Source organism: Rissa tridactyla, chromosome 6 (genome assembly GCF_028500815.1).
Source record: "Rissa tridactyla isolate bRisTri1 chromosome 6, bRisTri1.patW.cur.20221130, whole genome shotgun sequence".
NCBI lineage: Eukaryota > Metazoa > Chordata > Aves > Charadriiformes > Laridae > Rissa > Rissa tridactyla.
In genome coordinates, this window is record NC_071471.1 from 11335498 (window position 1) to 11355696 (window position 20199).

The 20199-nt window shown below is 40.4% G+C and overlaps 2 protein-coding genes across 13 annotated transcripts in view; both read right to left on the reverse strand.

Annotated features, from left to right (window-relative positions):
* The window catches only part of WDR33 (WD repeat domain 33), a 71129-nt gene extending 56025 nt beyond the window's left edge, over nucleotides 1–15104 (reverse strand). For 4 of the 12 annotated variants that reach the window (XM_054207427.1, XM_054207428.1, XM_054207430.1 and 1 more), the window contains exon 1: nucleotides 14937–15104. The gene's annotated coding sequence lies outside the window, so the exon portion shown is untranslated. The remainder of the gene's footprint in view (nucleotides 1–14936) is intronic. The other 8 variants (XM_054207435.1, XM_054207438.1, XM_054207436.1 and 5 more) reach the window with 4 other exon arrangements.
* Nucleotides 15105–16296: 1192 nt separating this feature from the next.
* On the reverse strand, nucleotides 16297–20177 carry POLR2D (RNA polymerase II subunit D). The gene is made up of 4 exons (XM_054205981.1): nucleotides 20055–20177; nucleotides 18445–18625; nucleotides 17895–17990; nucleotides 16297–17142 (listed from the first exon to the last, which is right to left on the reverse strand). The coding sequence occupies exons 1-4, from the start codon at nucleotides 20125–20127 to the stop codon at nucleotides 17064–17066; spliced, it is 429 nt and encodes a 142-aa protein (XP_054061956.1). The 5' UTR covers nucleotides 20128–20177; the 3' UTR covers nucleotides 16297–17063.
* Nucleotides 20178–20199: the final 22 nt, after the last annotated feature.

Consider the following 20199-nt stretch of genomic DNA (forward strand, 5'->3'; position numbering starts at 1 on the left):
CATTCATTTTATATATATATACACACACACAAATAGATATATAAAAAGAGTGTGTACCCACACACATAGATGTACATATATACATACACGCAGAGTGAAGTTTCCAAACAAAGAAGCTTTAGAAATAAATGGTACAGATTCAGTTATCAGACGAAACTGCAGCATTTATTTCCAAAGACCTCCACTCCAGTCAGTCAAACATACCCATTTAAGTTATCAGTATTCTACTTTTCTTTTGTTGGGATGAACCAATGCCTCAACAGGTTCTCCTTTAGATCTTTTGCATCAGCCAAAAAAAGGGTGTCTCAATTCAGTGCGTCTATAGCTAAAGCTCCTGCTATATTGGGAGAGGGAGCGGAAATATGCAAACAAATATTAGAGGACAATGTGTAACTCAGAATAGTAACACTAAATTTCCTCTTTTAGACAAAGCACCAAACTTTGGGGGTTTTATGTTTTTTTTCCTTAATGCACAGAATTAGAAGCAGCAGCAGGATTTTTTCCAACATCAAGCATAGGCCAGCTCTTACTTTATTGTTTCTTGGATAGTAATGCTACCAATTAATTACTGTTCTCTTCTAGCTCATTATACCCTTATCACAATTTTAAATGTGAATTTTCATATGCCATTCTTTCCTGCATCCTTGTTGTTTGCAACATAAACATGACTTTTCAGAGGGCTGACTGTCAGTTTCCCCCTTTCTGTCCCCACGAATACCCCTTCAAATCTGATAAGCTTTCACACGTTTGGGGATATACAAAGAATATATAATGAACTCACTGAGCAGAGATAAGGCCATCCAGAAACACTGGAAGATAAGTAACTGGGCCTACCTTTCAACAAACATTACAAAAGAAAGCCTGGGAAATGCAATCAAATTGGGGAATAAATGAAGGCACATCTGACATGAAACTGAAGGCAGGAATGGGACCAGACGAACAAAAAAAAAAAAAACAAACCCAAAAACAAGTTAGAAGAAACACAGTAAGAGTTGGAGTAACTATAGGAGCAAAAACACTGAGGAGCAAGGTAAGTCAAGAGAGAGTGAATGACAAACCTGACAAATGGACATAGGTTAAAAAAATATATATATAAATAAAAGAGAATTTAGTTGAGAGAGACTTGAAACTGCACAACAGAACTCAAGGACCTTGTGATAGCACCCAAGACGTCCATTGCTGTTCCTTAACTGACAACAAATGCACTTGCAACAGAGCAAGCCTTTTACTCATTCCCAGCAGTGCCATAAGGATGGCAGGTTTACTAATGCTATCGAATGATCAGAGGGACACAGCTACAGAACAGAGTTAAAAATAGGAAAGAAAAAAAAAAAAGGCACGACCTTATACCCAGGGCAGCATGGTGTCACAAGATAGATGGATTTGTCGGGTTTGTTTGCTTTTTAAAACAAGGTATTAGCATACAGTATTAACGCATTACAGAAAACGGTTACCATTTAGCTCCTACTCAAATAAGGCTACAAAAATAACACTTGCATTTCACTTAGTAACACTGTTATCATCTTATTTGGGTATGCCTGTTTCTTTAATAATCAAAATTGCAGTAAGTTTTGAAAACTGACAGATTTGGACTTCGCTGCCCAAAATCACACAATCAAAGCAATTCACACACAACTTCACCAAATCAAAATAAAATAAATTCAGCTACTCAAAATAAAAATAACCAAAACATCCTTCTACACTGGTTTAATCAGGTAAAGTTTGGAGAAAAGAGTCATGGCTTATATTAAATCCATAACTTCTTACAGATAGTTCAATACTAAAAGAAAAAAAAATTACCTGATTTACATATAAACTTGACAAATTTTATACTGTTTACCCAAAAAGTAAAGATCATTACTAATGAAGTGCAATAGCTGGTAACTAAAACGTGCTTGCCTATTTAGTAGTTATTTTTCTTTGAAGTGAAAGCAACTTGGGTGCCGTACATTAAGTAATAATCCGAATAGGCAAAAGAAAAGTAGTTTTCCAAATGGCAGAACAGGCGGCTTTTCTCCTGAGGAGTGCCAGTGACAGTTACACTGCAAACCCTACACTGCCCACTGTAACAGAACACACTGCGGCTTCAAAGACCAGCAAAAGGAAAAGAGGTGCTAAAAATTTCCTGAGTGTATCTGCATACAACTTCTTTAAATGCGTATTAGACAGTTAAACAAAGTATGTGGAGGCTTTAAAGCAAGCATTTTTACAGTGTAACAGAAACAGTGGAAATTGGTAGTGATTATTTGCATTGCAACAGCCCATCGGAGTCCAAAACAGGGTTCAAGACATTCAGTGAAAAAACACTATCAGAGAAGAATCACCTCAAATTTCCAAGGCAGAAAGATAAGAACACCAAAATGCAAAGTCAGCATAACAAGTTTATTGTTCAATACATCAGCAGCAAACGCCATCTGTCTTTGATTATACAAGCACCTTTACATCCACATTACAACATTTCTGTAAATTCAAAAATCTGATTGTAAAGAGCCACCTCTGAAAAAATGTGCCACTGCATTTTTTTAATTTGGATATTAAGAAATCTGTAAGCACATCTGAATAAACACACCTGTTCTGAAAAAAAAAATAAATTAGTATTATTCCTTCCCCTCTTTTACAGAGTATCAACACTGAGTTCCAAAAAATTACTCCCTTCTTTCATCCTTTGGAAGAATGTGCATCTCTGCTCTGGAGACCAGCAGTAGATCCTTCCATGGCTTCCCCTTCCTGAAATATTCACACTAGGAACATTCAGGAAAGCTCTTTCTTGGTCTCATCATCCAGCCTTTTTCCTTACCTGGGAATTGTACCTCTTCCCAGTGCAAAAGAACTATATGGAAGGATATATTCCAGACATAAAATGTTCTATTTTTGCCACCTTCAACAATTTTTTCATGCTTTAGAAAAGAAAAAAAAAAAGAAATAAACATGCACGTACACACATCGTTTCTCCACTACACAGGGACAGAGCCAGCCATCCTAGTTAAGGGCTGAGAAGGGTGAGAGAGATAGACTTGCAGGCATTTACTGAAAGCATAAAATCACCAGGTAGGAGGTTACACACAAAAAAGGATTCCTCATTTTTGAAAACCAGGCAATCTTAAGTACCTGGTCTTCCCAATATTTTAAAACTGTCTTCTGCTCTTAAACTGAGCTTCTGCTCTATGTGGATGTCACCGTTTTTCTGAAGAAAAGATTGATCATATGTTTCCTTCACAATACATCAGATAATTCCACTCCGAAAACACAGAAAAATTGTGAAAAAGTTATACCGATTTGCTGATCTAGTGCAGAATATATTAATTTGACCAATTCCTTGAATTGCTTTGTGTTTCAATTTCCCATTGTACTGGAAAAACATTTAATCACATTTACAAAACAAGATCACCTAAAGTCTGAAAATTGTACATCTGCGTGAGGCACACAAGAGTTTCAAATAATTTCAAAGGTACTTTTTTTTTAACAGTCCTTTTTTAGATCATAGATTTTGGACAGATAAAGCTGCTTCATCAAGAGTGCTGCATCTAAACAAATTTAGTCCAGAAAGCTGCTATAGATCTTTCTTGATTTACTTTTCTATAACTAGATGATATATTTCCCACTAGTTATGAAAGATAACGGCTGTATTAAGCAGGAATATAAAACCAGTTAAAAAAAAGCAATGCCAAAACATTCTCATCTTCAAAGCCACTCTGTGACCTGTCTTGACTTTGAGTTAACAGAACGCCACTTTTTGTAAAAACAGCATATGCCCTGGTGGTAAGGAAAGTTTGCATTGGTCAATGAGATGCAACAATGAAGTGCAAAGTTGCCCAACTTAGCCCTGTGGTCATGAAAAATTTTTGTCAAAAGCAGACAAAAAACCTTGCAATGCTAGAAAAAAATTGCATACAGTTCTCATCCTTTGAGTATTTAAATATCTTACTTCCACTTTTTAATTACATCGGGCACAGCAACAGCATGTAGTTTTACGCATTTCTGTATGCAGATCACCAGAAATTTTCTAGAAGACATGCAGACATGAGTATAGTAAGTTTAAACCTAAGAAAAATAAGACCGTTCTTACAATCTGAGAATAGACTCCTTAGTTACACACAGGTGCTGGAGGTCCTTAACACACCAAATCACAAAACTCAAGACAAAAATACTGACCTGTATAATACCAGACTGATACTAAACAACATTACTGCTCTCCGCAGCAAGCAGATTTCCCCAGGGCTCTACTGCTCTACTCCTCCCAACATACCTTAGGGTCCATTCTCTATTGTTTTCTATTTGTGAACAAAACTTTCCTAGAAAAGGGTTTTAAATTCTGACTGTGCAAAGTGGAGCGAAAAGGATTTGTCAGCTTTTCCCATTCCAGTCATTCTATTCTGATAGAAAAAGGGGGGAGGCGAGGATCTCGAATCTCCTATGTCTTCATCAAAAACACAGAAACAGATACTTATATTCATCATTGGTTAAGTAAAATAAACTACTACATTGCCCAGAAGGTTCAATGACCTCTTCTTTGGAAACACTTCAAAGATTTTTGATTCATACACAGCCCTGAATCTACTATATTGGCATGATCCTAAGAATGCAAAAGTATGTTTTTCCCCCTTTAACTTCACTTCTGTACTTTCATTATGCCCAGTTTCGCGATGAAGTTTAAACCTTCAGATATTTAACACAACCCAAACACATACACACACGTAATACGGAGTCTGAAAAGATAGAACATGTAACATTTCTAACATATCTATCAAGAAAATAGCCGTCTTCACTGTACGGTGAGCAAGACCTGGCAAAATGTGATTACTTTGATGCAGGTTTTGATCCAAAGGGTTTATTCTCTACAGGAAGAGCAGCAGTGCTGACATTTAACTGACAAAGGCCCTACGCCTTTGAAGTTTCACCCACAAACACACTATGCCCAAGAACCTCTGAGCACACAGACAAACGAAGACATCTAAAAGCCCAAGGGAGAAAGCGACATTGGGGGGAAAAAAAAAAAAACTTCAAACAGCCACTCTGAAAGTCTCAGGTTACAGAGCCTGGGGGACAACCTTCAATAGTTGAGTCTACTTAGATGCACATAAATTACAGGCACATTTAACACTTTCTTCAAATTTTGGATTTCTAGTGCTAAATAAATACCTAATAGTCAAACAAATCTTAAACGTTCCTCGTTTTATGCTCAAACTAAACATTTGACTCATTCCAAAGCAGACATTTACGGAAGACGGGTGCTTACGTAAATCACAGAAAAGTAAAAATACTTTAGTTCACAGGATGCAAGAGGCAGGTCCTGCTTTACCACTTCGGCCACAAGTAAACCAGCCTAGAACAATTCCCTTTCTGCAGATCACAAAAGCAACTTGTACAGCAGGTTTCTTGAAGTGTACTTCAAAACAAATACAGAAGCAATCAATTACTTCGAGGATGTCTGGCAGACTGCACCTAAACCTCAGTTAGAAGATGCACAGGATTTGGTCTGCCCCCATGATTTTGATAGTTTTGCTTCAAGTTAAAATTTACTTGCAGTATTTTAATAATTTTTCAATAATAAAACAGTATTCATCCTCCCTCTAAACAGCTAGTGTATTCCTTCATCTTGACTCCTGCTTAGCATTTGTCAAGACCTGCATTCAGTTTACAACCAACCTACACTGTCTTTTGCTACCGTGAGTCACTATGATAACCAATTCATCTTAACTGACTAAAATACATCCAGCTTGGTTTTCATGCTGAAGTGATGACTGATGCTGCCTGCCTTTAGAGCTACCATTGCGTCAGGAAACAAAACACATAACATAGGATGACAAATAAAAACAAACAAACAAAAAAAAAATACCCACACACCAAGAAAGAAAAGCAGTTTAAAAGCAAAAAAGGCCTCTCATGCTAATTTAGGATGCTAATCCTAAGTATCAAGATACCTTTCTATCAGGACCTGCTGAACTAACACTAATCTGGGGGGCGGTGGGAAATCACTGCTGAATCTGCTTGGGATACTCCTAGTTTCACCCGATATGCAGTTGTTCTTATTTATGAGATCATATTGTCGGCTCATATTCAACTTGACTTTCACTGTAACTCTCAGGTCCTCTTCAGTGAGACTGCTATTCAGCCAGTCTCTTTGCAGCTTGTACAAATCCATGAGGCTATGCCCAGACACGGAGAACGCTGCGCGTCTCCTTGCCAATCTTCAGAAGGTTTCTGCTGACCCACTCCTCAAGCATACCTAGGTCACTTACAAGTGCTACTGTTTAGGTACATAAACCCCAGATCACCAAACTATCATCATCTTTCCTCCTCAGCTCACTTATGATTGAACTGGAACTTCACTGGACTCTAGAGATAAATTATTATTTAGGAACTAAACCGAAGAAATGTGGCCATTTTGCTTTCATTTTCTATATGTGGCTTCTGGCAAGAGACAACTCCTTAGAAGAATTAAGCCCTCATTTGTAAAAAACACACAAACAGCAGGGGGTAAGGGGGAACACAAAGCGTCAAAAAATCCTACAAAAAAGTCTTCAGGGAACTTCATGATCAGTGGAAGGGAAAAAGGACTAGAAGGACTATAGCAGTTTGCAGGACTAAAGTAGGGAAACACAGCAACCAGGATCTTTGTTTCAGAAACAATCTACTGAGATTCTGATGATAAGGAGAAGAAAGTCTACACAATCTAACAGTTTGATTCTCTTCACACTATGGAACAGAAATATAAATTTTAATATATTAAACGAAGTTGAGCACCTGAGTCCCTAAGAGTTGCAAATCAATGCTGACGAGAAGATAGCAAAGTCTTTTTAGTAAGAGTTGTAATTTGTTATAAAGATTCACCTTTCACAACCTTTATCTATTGAATGCCTAACAAACATACCCAGAACTCTTGCAACTTTTATGTAAAAGCAAATGTTGAAAGTATAAAAAGAGAAGAATTAAGAAAAATCTCTACTTTGTGACCTGTTTTTTTTTTCTTCCCCTTAGTGTTACCTGGGCCAGTCTTCTAACGAAGCAATGCTATTTGCCATACCAGTTTCTGGGTTAAATAAAGGTAGAATAGTGTCTTAAGTTTCCATAACTAAGAAACTGAAGTCCATGAGGGGGAGCAGAAGGAAGGGACCTAGTGCTATCATGTGTGATCATGTGAAAAAATGTGCCTTTATGCAGTAAGTGTAAGAAGTTAAAACACCTCCACAACTAAAAGCAATGTTTTTCAGTAGTGATTAATAACATTTCAAAGATTCTTTTTCTACTTCTCTCTCCAAAAAGAGATTTTGTAGTTCGGTAGAACACTTCAAGACAAAATAACTTCTTTTTATTTAATTGCATATTTTAATGGTAAAAGCCATTGTAAAACGCATGGCTAACTCGCACCCAGAAGCGGAGGCTTTGTGTGACAGAGCCTCCATCTTCTGGACATATCAAGACTATTTACATACTTCATGTATTCAATAAAAGAAAAAATACTAAACACTTTTACAGACATACAGCAGAATAAATGCCATATAACATCCTACCCCACAGTATTTTCCTAGCAATACCCAAGGAGTTTTTTTTTCCTGAAGTGTTTTTGATTCTTTTTTGATAAAAAGATGTAGCAGATGCACACAGAAAGATTTATCCAAGGCAGAGATTTGTTTCTTATCCTCAGCAAACCAAAACTCAAGTTTCTCAAGCAGTTAAATGAGCAGCTATGTTTATAGCAAAAGATGCAAATTAATACCTACAGTTGCTATGCCCAGACATAGCTAGTATAGAGACACCATTAAGCAAGAGTAGTGGAATTGGAGAGAACAATTCAAACCTTACGAAATCACACAATGCTGCTAAGCAAGTCTTATGGACCCTGCTAGAGAAATGCAAACCATACTTAACAATGCTCCCCATTATTGACTTTATGGTGAATCAGAGAAGTTTAAAAAAAAACCAAACAAAACAAAAACAAACCCCATCAACCAAACAAATACCCCCTAAATTATGGGGGGGGGGAGGGTAACAGAACTTCTAAATTACTTTGATCAAGTAGAGCTCTGATTGTAGATCATTTATGTGAACAAAGAATTCAAGAGTCTAGCTTCCCAACATCTGCTTCAGTTAAGATTTAAATGTCTACTGTAAATGTAAACTACTCTTTTCCCACAGTTTGGTGTGGAAGATCAATACACAACCTCTGTTTGCTACTGGTTAGGCTAAAAACTGTTTAATACTATGAGGAACAAACAATGTGAAAAAATAAACTATGATAACTATTCTAATTTTAAGATCTCAGTGTTTAAAAGTCTACATAATATCACAAGCAGTTTGTAAAGTTTTGTCAAGAAACACACTTATTTTAAAATATAGTCAATGTAGAGATTCTTCTATAGAAAAGAACTTTCAATACTATAACGCTTTCTAAATTGATGGCTGATGTATACACTACTGGCTCACACAACTGACAATTAATTAGACATACACTTGCTTTTAACTGGAATCACATACACAGCTCTTCCAGAATAAGTTTTCTGGCCTTTCCTTGTCAACTACGAGCCGTGCAAATGCCTGTACCACATTCAAGCTTCTTTACTGAAGCGCCTTCACGTTTACTATTTAATACTGTTCAATAAAAGCATGTGTTCATCATCTCTACCAATACGTTCTTCAGTAAAGGAAATTCAAGTTCACATACATCAACCCCGCACAAAGCCCTCCCAGGAGCTGGGGCTTAGCATAAGTTTCTCCCCAATTACAGAAAGAGTTAAGCTCTCCATGCGAATGACAATTCCATAGAAGTGCATGTCACCAGAGAGCTTCAGTTTTGAAAACCAAGTTCTCCAAAGGTCTAAAATCCCTCGGCATTTCTTTCCTACTTCATACTGCCTGCCTTGAGAACATCAGCAAGCTTTCCTGGCAAAAGCAGCACTTCAATCAACAGTTCTAGGTCAGTATTTTGAGCTGGCAGCTGTGGTTTATTATATTAGTCAAGAGTCTACAAAAGATATTATTGGAAATAAATTTATTTATTAGGTTTAATTTGCTGAGAAGACCAAAATATTTTCATCCACCAGTAGAAAAAGACTGCAAAACCTGTTTTGATGACTGACTCAATTATGAATTTAACTCCAAAGGGCATAATTTAGGAACAGTATGAACATCACAGAATGAACATATTATATTAACACTTACTCAGTCTGCAGTCCTCCTACTTGCAAATTTGGGCAATCTATAATTTGTCTTGTGATATAATCACAAAGTTTCACTAGTCTCTGCAAAGAAGTGTAATGATTTGCTTATTAGCATGCCCAACAGGAGGAAAGGCATTTTTGAAGTTAACTGGCGATTTTTACTGGGGCTGGGAGAAGGAAGACAATGGTAGGAAGCACAACTGCTCATCACGATCCCACAATTTAACCGCAACAATAGCTACTGAGCGAACTTCGGCATCGTGGGAAGAGGATTGCTGAGATCAAGTTCCATAATGACCAGAACCCAACCTAAAAAACTGCTGACATGAAAAAAAGCAGTCCTGCCTTGACCCCAATTGTGTGTTCCTGTCCTACATTACCCTTCCCTTAAACCAGCCTGAGTATCTGGTGACCACACTAGCCATCCACCTAAGAAACTGCTCCGTGTTAAGATACCCCTTTTGCTAACATTAGTCAAAAGCCAGAGCAGCTTCTCAGCCAACTTACTGTGGAGCTCCAGGAATGTCTCTACTGACACAGGAGAAAAACACCAAATGACCAAAAGCAGGGGAAGTTACCACTTTGGGCTGTAATGACAGTTTAGATGACTGCAAATGTACACTGGGCAGGGTAGAGCTGCACCATTATGCGGTCATCAGGCTGTAAGTCAAGCACTTGCATCAGCTGGAGCTGTGGCACTACTTGTCCAACTCAAAGTGCAGCTCCTGCCAGACTCAAACCTGCAGATGAATACTCATACACCCACGGTAAAATACCAATGACTCTGTTGCCAAACTGTTACCACTGTTTCATGTTCATAATGGACGTGAAAACTACACCAAACCCATAACATATTAGACTCATTGTTATCCAGCCTCTGGCCTCCCTTTAGAAAAAGGACCATTAATATATTCTTTTGGATCATGTTTCTTTTGTTTTTGGGAAAATTATTTAAAGCAGCCCTCCAAAGTTTAAACCCAAGAAACATGGATTATTTCAAGTATCACTGTGCTCATCTTGAAGTATATAAAACACTAATACACAGAACTTACCAGTGTCAACACATCTACACTTATAATTGCAAAGTTGCTTTTGGCCTGTCCTGCCACACTGTTCAACTCAGGGCTACTCACTTTTGGGTAAAGTTACAGGTGAGTGACTAAGAGCAATCTAAACTCAAGCTTCATGACCAACCGCTTTGAATTAAAACTTGGTACTAAATAAACATGACCTTAAACATTTAGGGATGTATTTCATAAAGAGCTGATATATCTGCTACACTAAGAACAGAGCACATTGCCTCTCAGCACGTGGTTACAGTCACTCAGTGCAGTGCAAGTCAATGCTACAGCAGAGAAGGATTGTTCCCATCTCCTCCTGTTTCCCTCGGCAGTTCCAGAACTAGTGTTTCTAAGACACAGGCCAAAACAGAAAACTGAGCCAGATTAAAAACAAACAAACACGGTACTTCCGCCCACAGAAAGGGCCCGCCCCATACAGCTGCCTGCACCATTTTATGAACTCTAGTACCAAGAATATTATGATTTAAATTATTTAAAAGAACTAAAAAATCTAGGTTACATCAAGTTTACAACTCCACTGATAACATTTTCAAAAATTCAAAAGTTAATAGAATGTATTTCTTTGAACCAGCACATTTCATTTTGGTGAAGACTACATAACAGCAATGAGCTCATGACAAGCACGTCATTGTTCTTCATATCAAAATGAACTAATTAAAAGTAAACAGAAAATTAGAAGTGTTTAGATTTAACAACAGTGCATGGGAAAAAAATCCTATTTAAATGAAAAATGAAATTGAAGATAAACTTTTAACTCCTTTTTTGATAGAAAAAAAATGCACCAGGGTTACTTCTTGCGGTATGTAGGTGTCCAGAGAGGAAGAGATGTTTTCATTTGTGTCTGAAGAATGCGAAAACCTGCTTATACTTTTTATATTCTATGTACATGCAGAACATCTCCATGTAATTGTTTGAAACAACACTTGTATACAATGCAAAAGTTTTATCAGTGTTCGTTAACAGCAAAGTTTAATACTGTAGAGCAAGTCTTTCTTCCTACAGCTGAGAGAAATTGTGATAAAAGCACAGACTCATGAAACTGCTTAGAAAAGAACTCCCAGTTCCTGGTAAGACTTCATTGCAACTTACTCAGTACAATCCATTACTATTAGACTTGGTACATTTTTCAATCCTTAAAGTATATTTACATGGATTTTCAGCACTAAAGATTATCTCCTAATATGGAAGCCGGCACTTATTCTTTCTGTTCAACAAGGTATCTTAATGAGCGTACATAGCTTCCTAGATAAACTGGGATCTGTCTATCATGGCCATTCTTGCTACACAGACTCATACTTATTCCATTTTGTAATTTGGTGCAGATGTAAACAGGGAACAATACCAGTCAGCTGAGTTTCCAAGGGTAAAATAATTTTGTCTCTAGTATCCCTCGACATTCAGAGAATGCCTTACAAATTGTAATTGCGATCACCCTAAGCAAATAAGAAGGAACTGTACCAAAAAAGCACAATGGCTCAAGGGAAAGTATCAAGTCAGTAGTAGATTTAAACTAATATGTTCTGACTTGTGCTTAAGCTATTAAAGAGTACTACAGTTTTCATGTTTCTTTCTGGGTTGGTTTGTTTCGTTTTTTTTTTTTCTTCTTTAAACCAAGTCCCCTTTAGACAAGGCAAAGAAGCTTGAAATAAAACCTTTTAAAATAAGCAAACAATGAAAGGCTGGAATACTTAGCCACTTTTCTAATTACAACCTGCACAAAAACGCAGGCTTCTACTATGCTATAACACATTCAGGCCTTACCTTTTCCCACCACAAACTTTAATCTACATTACCGCAAACTGAAGAACAATTTTAATCAGTATTTCACGTCGCAGTACGTGCACTGTCTTTATACTAAACATGTTATCAAAAGTAATATTGCATAACATAAGAGAAACTAGCTTACTTTCTTTCCTGGTAAATATATACTTCATATCACATTTCCAGTTTCGCAACAGAATGATTGGTACAGCCAGCATGAATGTGGAGAGCTGGTTGAACCAGAAATGACATTCTATTAAACACCGAGTAGTTTTTTTTAAATACTAGAGAGCAAGAATGGATTGCTGGTAAGTTTAGCACCATTTTAAAAATATGGCATCATGGATGCTCTAAATTGAAGTGAAACAAACAATAACAAAATACAAGCAACAAAGAATTATTTAGCTATCAAAAAGTCTACTTCTCTGCTCTTACTTTCAGAGATTCTCTGTAAGAGAAGAAAACCAAGGTTATTTTAAGTTTTTAATCTTCTGAAAGCTCTTTACCATATCCCCACCCCACCATTAAGCTCTAACAACGCTCTTTTTAACTAAGGTGTATATATGAATGACACTTCTTTGTTAACTATACCATCCAAACCTGCATATCTGTATTTTTACTTTGTATAAAACTTTCAGTAAGAAAAAGATACAGTATCTGGAATGAAAGCACAGCAAATAAAGAAGAAATTTTGTAAAATTCATAAGCGCACTATAGATAAAGTTTTCAGATTGTTTTTACAACTTTCCTGCACAAAGACATGAGTAGTTTTCCAAATTGTAAGCTAGAGTAATATCTGGGCAAGGCTAAAGTTATTTTAATTTCAGTGTTAGTGAACCAACTATGGAAATTCCCTAGATATCAACCCCATGGCTAGCAAATTCAAAAAAGTGAAATAGTTTGCGTGGAATCATCTCAGTAAAAAGTTAAACTGTACTCCTTTCATATCCCTACTCAACCAAAACTCTTTTCCACGACTTTTTTTTTTTTTTTTTTCATGTGAGTCAGAGACTAAGACACCTCCTAGGGATTGGAACAAAACAGAAGCCTTCTCATCCCCTCCTCAGATCGAGGCCTCTCTTTGTTGCAGCCAAAGATGTCATTTCTAGAACCCCTGTCTCAAGTGCAATTTAGGATCACTACGTTACTACTTCCTGTGCTAACCTCTGCTGCTAACAGGAATACAAAACTGATGAGAAATTTTCAGTTCCAATGGTCCAAACAGTCTAATGTTTGCTGCTGCAAGGATTTGACAGAGCACCAAAACTTCAGGTAACAGTGAAGGACTTTAACTGTTTACAGTGACTGACAATTTAAAAGGTTTTAGCAGCTCTAGGAATATTGAATTAAACATATGCTAGTTACTAGCACCTAACATTCTCTACAGCTCAAGGAGATTTGTTTTTTTGCCTGTCCTCCACTACTTATTTATCAAAAATGATGCTCCTAATATTATATCTGGTAGTTCCATACACTTCTGAAACAGCCAAATGCAGGAAGGTCGTGTAAAGCTTAACTTCTAAACTGTAGAGCAGTTGGGCAGAGAACTCCAAAAATGCTAACAGCAAAACAATCGAAGACAAGACAGATTTTTCTTACTGTGCTGCGAGTGTTTAAATGAGAAGTCTTTTAACTACATTTTCAGATCTTCCCATTAAAAATACTACAGCACAACTGAACAAGGTGTTAAGAACCAGACTTTTAAAATGTTTTATGATTATATGGTCTTATATTAAGGATGATGGCAGAATATTGCAGCAAACTACTGAGAAATAAAAGTCAATTTAGTTAATAAAGAATTCAGGAAGAGGGAACCCCAAAATATTTTAACACGAATATGTTGTTTGCATACTATAAACTTTCTAACAAATATGCATGTAGTGCTGCCTTTCTTAAAGGAAGGATAAAACAATTTGAGTTAGGAAAAGTATAAAAGGATAAAAGTCTGTTGCAAGGAGAAGCATGAGGTACTAATGTCTACATAGGAAAACAGATGCCCAAATACCACTCACAAATTACGATTAAGGATATAATGAGGTACAAAACCAGTACAGAACTACTTACCTATGACAACTTTTGTAAGGTAAACAGACATGCTCAAATGAGTACCAATATTTCAAAATATTGTATTTGAAGCCATACAGCTATCTACGCATAACAAAGCGGCCAACAGTCAGCAAGTGAGAAATAACATTCATCTTCAATGAGGCACAAAGTTTAACCAGTTCTCTCAAACCGAATGCTAAAGTATTTTTTCGAATTTAACAGGTCACCTAGGTTTGCTACACATGCCGTAACGGTAGACTGGCGAGTCTCTATCAGTGGAATGTGCCACCCTATCATCATTAAATCCATCCACCCTTCCAGAATAAGCAAGCGCCTGCTACACATGGCTGTATCTACCCGTAACGGCCAGGGTTTCCCAAGCCGCATCTTCAAGAGGTCACAACCCGATCTCCGCTCAAATCCAAGGCTGAGATAACAATATTGTAAAAAAAAAAAAAAAAAAAAAAAAAAAAAGTCGAAAAAGACAGGACTGAGAGAGTCGGGCGAGGCCACCACCAGAAAACTGCGCAGCAGGCAAGAAAGGGGGCCACCTACCTGCTCTCACCCCAGCTCTGGCCACCACCTCAGCCCTCCAGCACACCCCACCCGTGGCCCGGCGCCGGGGAGACGGGCCCTGCGCTCACCTCACCCGGCGGACGAGGCCTGGGCCCCGCACTCCCGAGGGCGTCCCAGCCCGGGCAGCCCGGCGGCCCCTCGCTGCAGCACCCACCCCGCGCCGTTGGCGGGCCGCGCGGGGGCCCAGCCTCTTCCCGGCCCGGGCCGCACGGCTTCTGGGCCGCGGCCTAAAAATGGCGGAGGCAGCCGCACTTCCCAGGCTGCCCAGCCCCGCGCCCGTCCCGCCAGCGGCCCAGCACCACACCGTACTCACCGTCCCGCCACTCTCTCGTACGCCAACTCCGCACCCTGTCGCCCCGCCACTACGCCTGGTCCCGCCGGCCCCGGAAGCCGCCGTCGCCGCCTCACGAGCCCCCGCCGCGTCCGGCCGCCATCTTCCTTCCCCCACCAGCGACCGGGCGGCGCACGCGCCCTACGTCAGCACGCTCAGCAGCGCGAGCAGGTGGCCTCCCCCCCTCCAGCGGCCAGTGCGCAGGCGCGCGGGGCACGGCGCGCGCGTCTTCCGCGAGCCTCCCGCGTGCCGCGAGCTGCGCCTGCGCCGCCGGAAGCCCTGCTCCCCCGGTAGGCGCCAAGCAGTGCGCGCATGCGCCCTGGGGGCCGGCGGGCCTGAGGGGATCGGCCGCCACGATGGTACAGCTGGGCTGCGGGGAGGCGCCCCCGGCCTCCCGCTCGCCTTTTCTTGCGGGAAAAGGATGACCAAAATTCAAGCCGTGGCGGGGAAGCTGCACCCACGGGCCTCCCCCCCCCCGGGCCTGGGCTTTGGGCAGCAAGGCCTCTGCCGGCTCCAGCCTCTCCGAAACGGGTAGTACCGCTTCGTGTTAATACTCCCTACGGTCAGCGCACAGCTACAACTGGATCGCACCTCGTGCAGTTCCCTTGGAATTCAGTTCCTCTTTCCTCGGCCTAATCACCAGGTATCGAAGCACAACAATCAAGAACAATTAATCTCAGTGCTCATAATTATCTTTCTGTGGAGGATGGTGCAAATCTTCTGAGATCGCTGTCATATCACTAAGCCTGTTACACACCCTGGGAGTCTTACGTTAGCTTACAAGTAGTCATGCTTACCAATTTTTATTTTACCCAGAAGTGTAGATAAAGAGGTCTAAAGTGATGGGGTTCTTTGAATAAAAATGAGTTCTCATTAAGATATGAGAGCTTGTGTATTTAAAATACGAAAATGTCTTAAAGCTGCTCGAACAGAAACATTTTACAGGGCAAACCAAATTACAGTGGGAGCAGCTACTGGAAAGCAATTCTCGTATCACAAGGGGCCACAGAGCTCTATAAAATAAAAAATTTGCCACAACACCTTGCTTTTTTCTTTAGTTATAATTATCCTGATCCAGTTAAAGTTACTGTGGTTAATTAGGAAGGCACGTGTGGTTTATTGGCTTACAGGAGACATGATGCCACTAAAGCACAGAAATAAATGGTATTTGCAGTGAGGCACTGTGCCTCAGCTGAGGTAGCCCAAGCAGTTGTCATAAACCAGCTTAGTCCTTCCAGCATAGGAGCAACATTAAGTTTCCAGTAAGAGCTGAAATAATGCTATATTTCTCTCCCTTTTGCAACACTGGTGAAACTCTTTATTTCTTTTCTGAAACGATACATAGGGTGGGTCCCTGCGATCACTTGGCAGAGAACAGGGGAGCAGGGAGGGAGATGCTGCCCAAAGGTTCTCTCATTATGACCATACTTAATAATGCCTCTGACTGACCTGTCCTAAATTGTAATTGTGTTACTAAGCACTTGGAGGCCCCAGATCTCCAACAGAGGTTAATAATCACAGGATCCGTTTATCAAAAAAGTCCTTGACCGTAATATGCACCTGATGTTTATCAAACACATGGCCGTAATTAGAAATCTTTTTATTTACACTAAACAAGAATAGAAAAGTATTGAAGATGTCAATAAATCCAGTCCTCATCACACAATTAAAAAAAAAAAAAAAACAAAACAAAGCAAAAAAACCACGACAGAAATTGATGCCACCCACGACTAAACCTTCCAAGAGTCAAGAACAAGTTTCTCCATCTCTTTTAGAAGTTCACAAAAAAAAAAAAAAGTAGTCACAACAGAATCACATTGAAAATTCCCAAATCCAGGAGAGGGATTTGGAAGAAACAAATACTTGAGCCACTGGGAAAAGGCTTTTCAGGTTCTTCGGCTCTCACAATACAGGTGTCCTTACCAACAGACAGATGGAACGAAGGAGGAGGACCACACTGCCCTCCAGCACCTGTGGGTGACACGGCGCTGGGGTACCCTGTATCCACAGCTCCCCTCGCGCAGCAAGGTGCTGGGTTGGTCCAGAGGGCTGAGAAGCAGTCACAGTTCCCAGGTTTTTCTGCTCAGATGAAGGGGCTAAGGGTTAACCTTAGTACTGGAAGCTGCGTTTAGTCTGAATGTCGTCAAGAATCTGCTGTAATTCCTCATCTTCAAATCGGCCCTCCAGGCTGCAAGATTAGGATAATGAGGGTACATTAAAGGTTTCAGAAATCATCTCCCCCCGGATCCATTTCAGACAGCCATAATTCTCTCCCATTGGTCTCAAAGCCAGCGTCACCCACCTGTATGGTACCATCAGGAACCGCCTGTAACATTACTGTACAAATATCACCCTAATCCCTGTGGGAGTGCCTCCTCTCTAAATGACAAAACTCCATCCTTCCCAGAACTATCTGCTGAATAATATCAAAATGTTTTATCAAACAGGCAAGGCAGGTGCAAGTTTAAAACAGACCTCTAAATGAAGTCCGTATAGCCTCATGCTCATAAGCCAGTCCAGTCTTGCTATGAAATCTTAGCATACAAGGAAGAAACTGTAATTCAGATGAGCATTTCATTCTCTCCTCTCCCTCAGGCCATGAGGTAACAAATCAAGATATGAAGAAGTTACTGCTCCCCTGTACTTCATCCACAAAACAGTTCATTACAGCAGCAATGTCATTTGTTTCAACAGAAAACAAACCCCCAAAACCCAACCAAGCACAGCTGGGTGGGCTAAGACTCCCAATTTAAGCTGTTTACACTTAATTAAGTAAGTGTTAGAAGTGTCATTAGGGACATGTACAAAGATTGCCTCGCTGTCGGATCAAGGGGTAGGTTTTCCATTAGCAGAGCTGGATTGGAGACGGCATCTGCCCATAGCTGGCTTCAGATCACAGGGAAGTATAAAGCAGTCCTTTTACGATCCGTAAATGCTCACCTGGGAATCAAGGCTTTCGCTTCCTCAGCCGTCTCAGGACACAGGTTAGCCAAACACGCCAGCTCAAACTTATGGAGCTTTTTCTGGAGCAGCAAACTGGAAAGAAAGGCAACAATTTGGTGAAATTAGAAGTAAGCCAGAAATATAAAAGGGCAAAACCCAAACCAAATAGCCTCCCACTCTGCTTTTGGCACCAAATTAAATGTTCTTTCAGGAAGAAAGACTAATTATATAACTGCACAGAGGAAAAAAGAAAAGTCACATCTGTTAACTCCACTTCTCCGGAATTACTCTATAAAGTCTAGAAAATCCTCCCATTAATTGCAACCAGCTGACATTTAAATACTGAAAACAAAGTGGTTCACAAGGCTTCACAAAGTACAACCCTCCACGAAGAATTACGATTAAACTTCTTGCCTCTTCAGAAAGACAAGATTCAGAATTATAGTACAAATCAGGAAACACCACTAAACCGTACTTTCATAAAGCAACACCAGTATTACACACCAGCTTCTCCAGTACAGTCTTATACCCTGACTCTTCCACTCACCTTCGGACGCTGGCGATGGTTTCCCGGTTTTTGAAGCGGCTGAAGCGTGCTGTGTAGTTCAAGGTTTTCATGAAGACTTCTGAAAGCTCCTGCTCATCTTCTGCACTCTCGTTCTGTTGCTTACGGTGCTCAAGAAGCATATGTACTTCTGAATTTAGAAGAGTTTCCGCAGTTTCAAATTCTACATTTGAATGAGCGAACGTCAGCACAAAAAAGGTAAAGCGTGGATAAAGTCCACTTACAGGAGTTTTCTATCTAAATTTGTCTTTGGGCAATAACGAAATGAGCAATGTGCTTCACTGTAATTGTGCAAGCCCTTTCACCAGTGATCGTGCAGCATGACATACTATAAATGCCGATAAAAATGACACCATTTTGAGTGACAGTCCAATGTGTTTGTCTTTTTGACCACAGATTTTATATTTGCAGCCCTAGCCTTCTGATTTGTTACATTTTTGCAGTATGTTTCCTTCACCCATTTTTGGCAGAACTAAAGTAGTGTTTTAGAAAAAAAATATTTAGAACTGTAATGTTCGAAAAATTCAAAAGTGATGCCTATGGTCTTTGGAAGCCTCCGAGTTCTTAAAATACACGTGGATGCTGCTGAACGTTTTTAAAAAGGCTTCATTTACTTGAAAGGTGAATTGACCCACTGAAATTTTATTATCAGAAAAAGGTTTTGACCAATCTTAACAGATTCCCCCACCCCTTTTTAGGCAACTCTTTTTATTTTTGTTCATCACCACCATATTCATTGCAATAACAAGAAGGTCTTTCAACACCAGCAGTAGGAGCTGCTCAAAGCAGGAGGATCAGCCATAGCATCCCCATCAGCACTGTTTTATAAAACCAGTCGGGTATGGTGTGAGAAAGGGACTGGTGACCTTTATTTGGAACAGAGCGGTAAAGCAACTTGGGCTGAACATGGGTAAGCTGCAGATTTTAGCATAAATGCACCCAAAACCCAGTCATTTGGGACTATGCTTTTTGTTAAAAAATGAAGCACTATTATCCCCCCCCCCTTTTTTTTTTCCTCCTCTTCCAGAGCAGCTCTGAGGAATTAATACAGCTCTGGAATTTATACTGAATAGTTTTCTGGGGAAAAAAAAAAAACCAAACCAAAAACAGAGTGTTAGCGTCCCTAGTTACAACTCAGGCTCTGGACAGCTGGTTTACTAAAATGCCGCACTACCTTAATGTCAGGAAACATAAATAAAAAAATAATGGTTATATCAAAACCCAAGAATCTTTCTGCTATAACCTGATGTGAATTTTATTATTATTATTATTCCCGCGCACATGTCACGCTCCACATAAGAACAGCCACATCTTAGCCACCGCGGGCTCCTTCAACATAGGCGAACGGTTTATTATCCCAGATTTTTAACACCGGGGGCTCTGTACCCGGCGTGCCTGTGACCTGTGGGGCTGAGCAGCGCTGAGGGGACCGCTTCTCCCCTCAGGAACGGCGGCCACCTCTGAGGGAAGGAGAGCTCTCCTCAGCGTGGCGGCGGCCGCCCCTGAGGGAAGGAGCGCTCCCCTCAGCGCTCCTTCCCTCAGAGGCGGCCGCCGCCGGCCTCCAATCACCCCCCGACCCCCTCGCCGCCTACCCTTGGGGAAGACGAGCTGCGAGGCGTCCTCCTCCACGTCCGCCGCCCGCGGGTCGCTGCCGCCCGCCGCCATCACCTCAGCCGCCGGCAGCGGAAGGCCCGGCCAGGCCGGAAGCGCGGCGCCGCCTCAGCCCCGCCGCTGTGA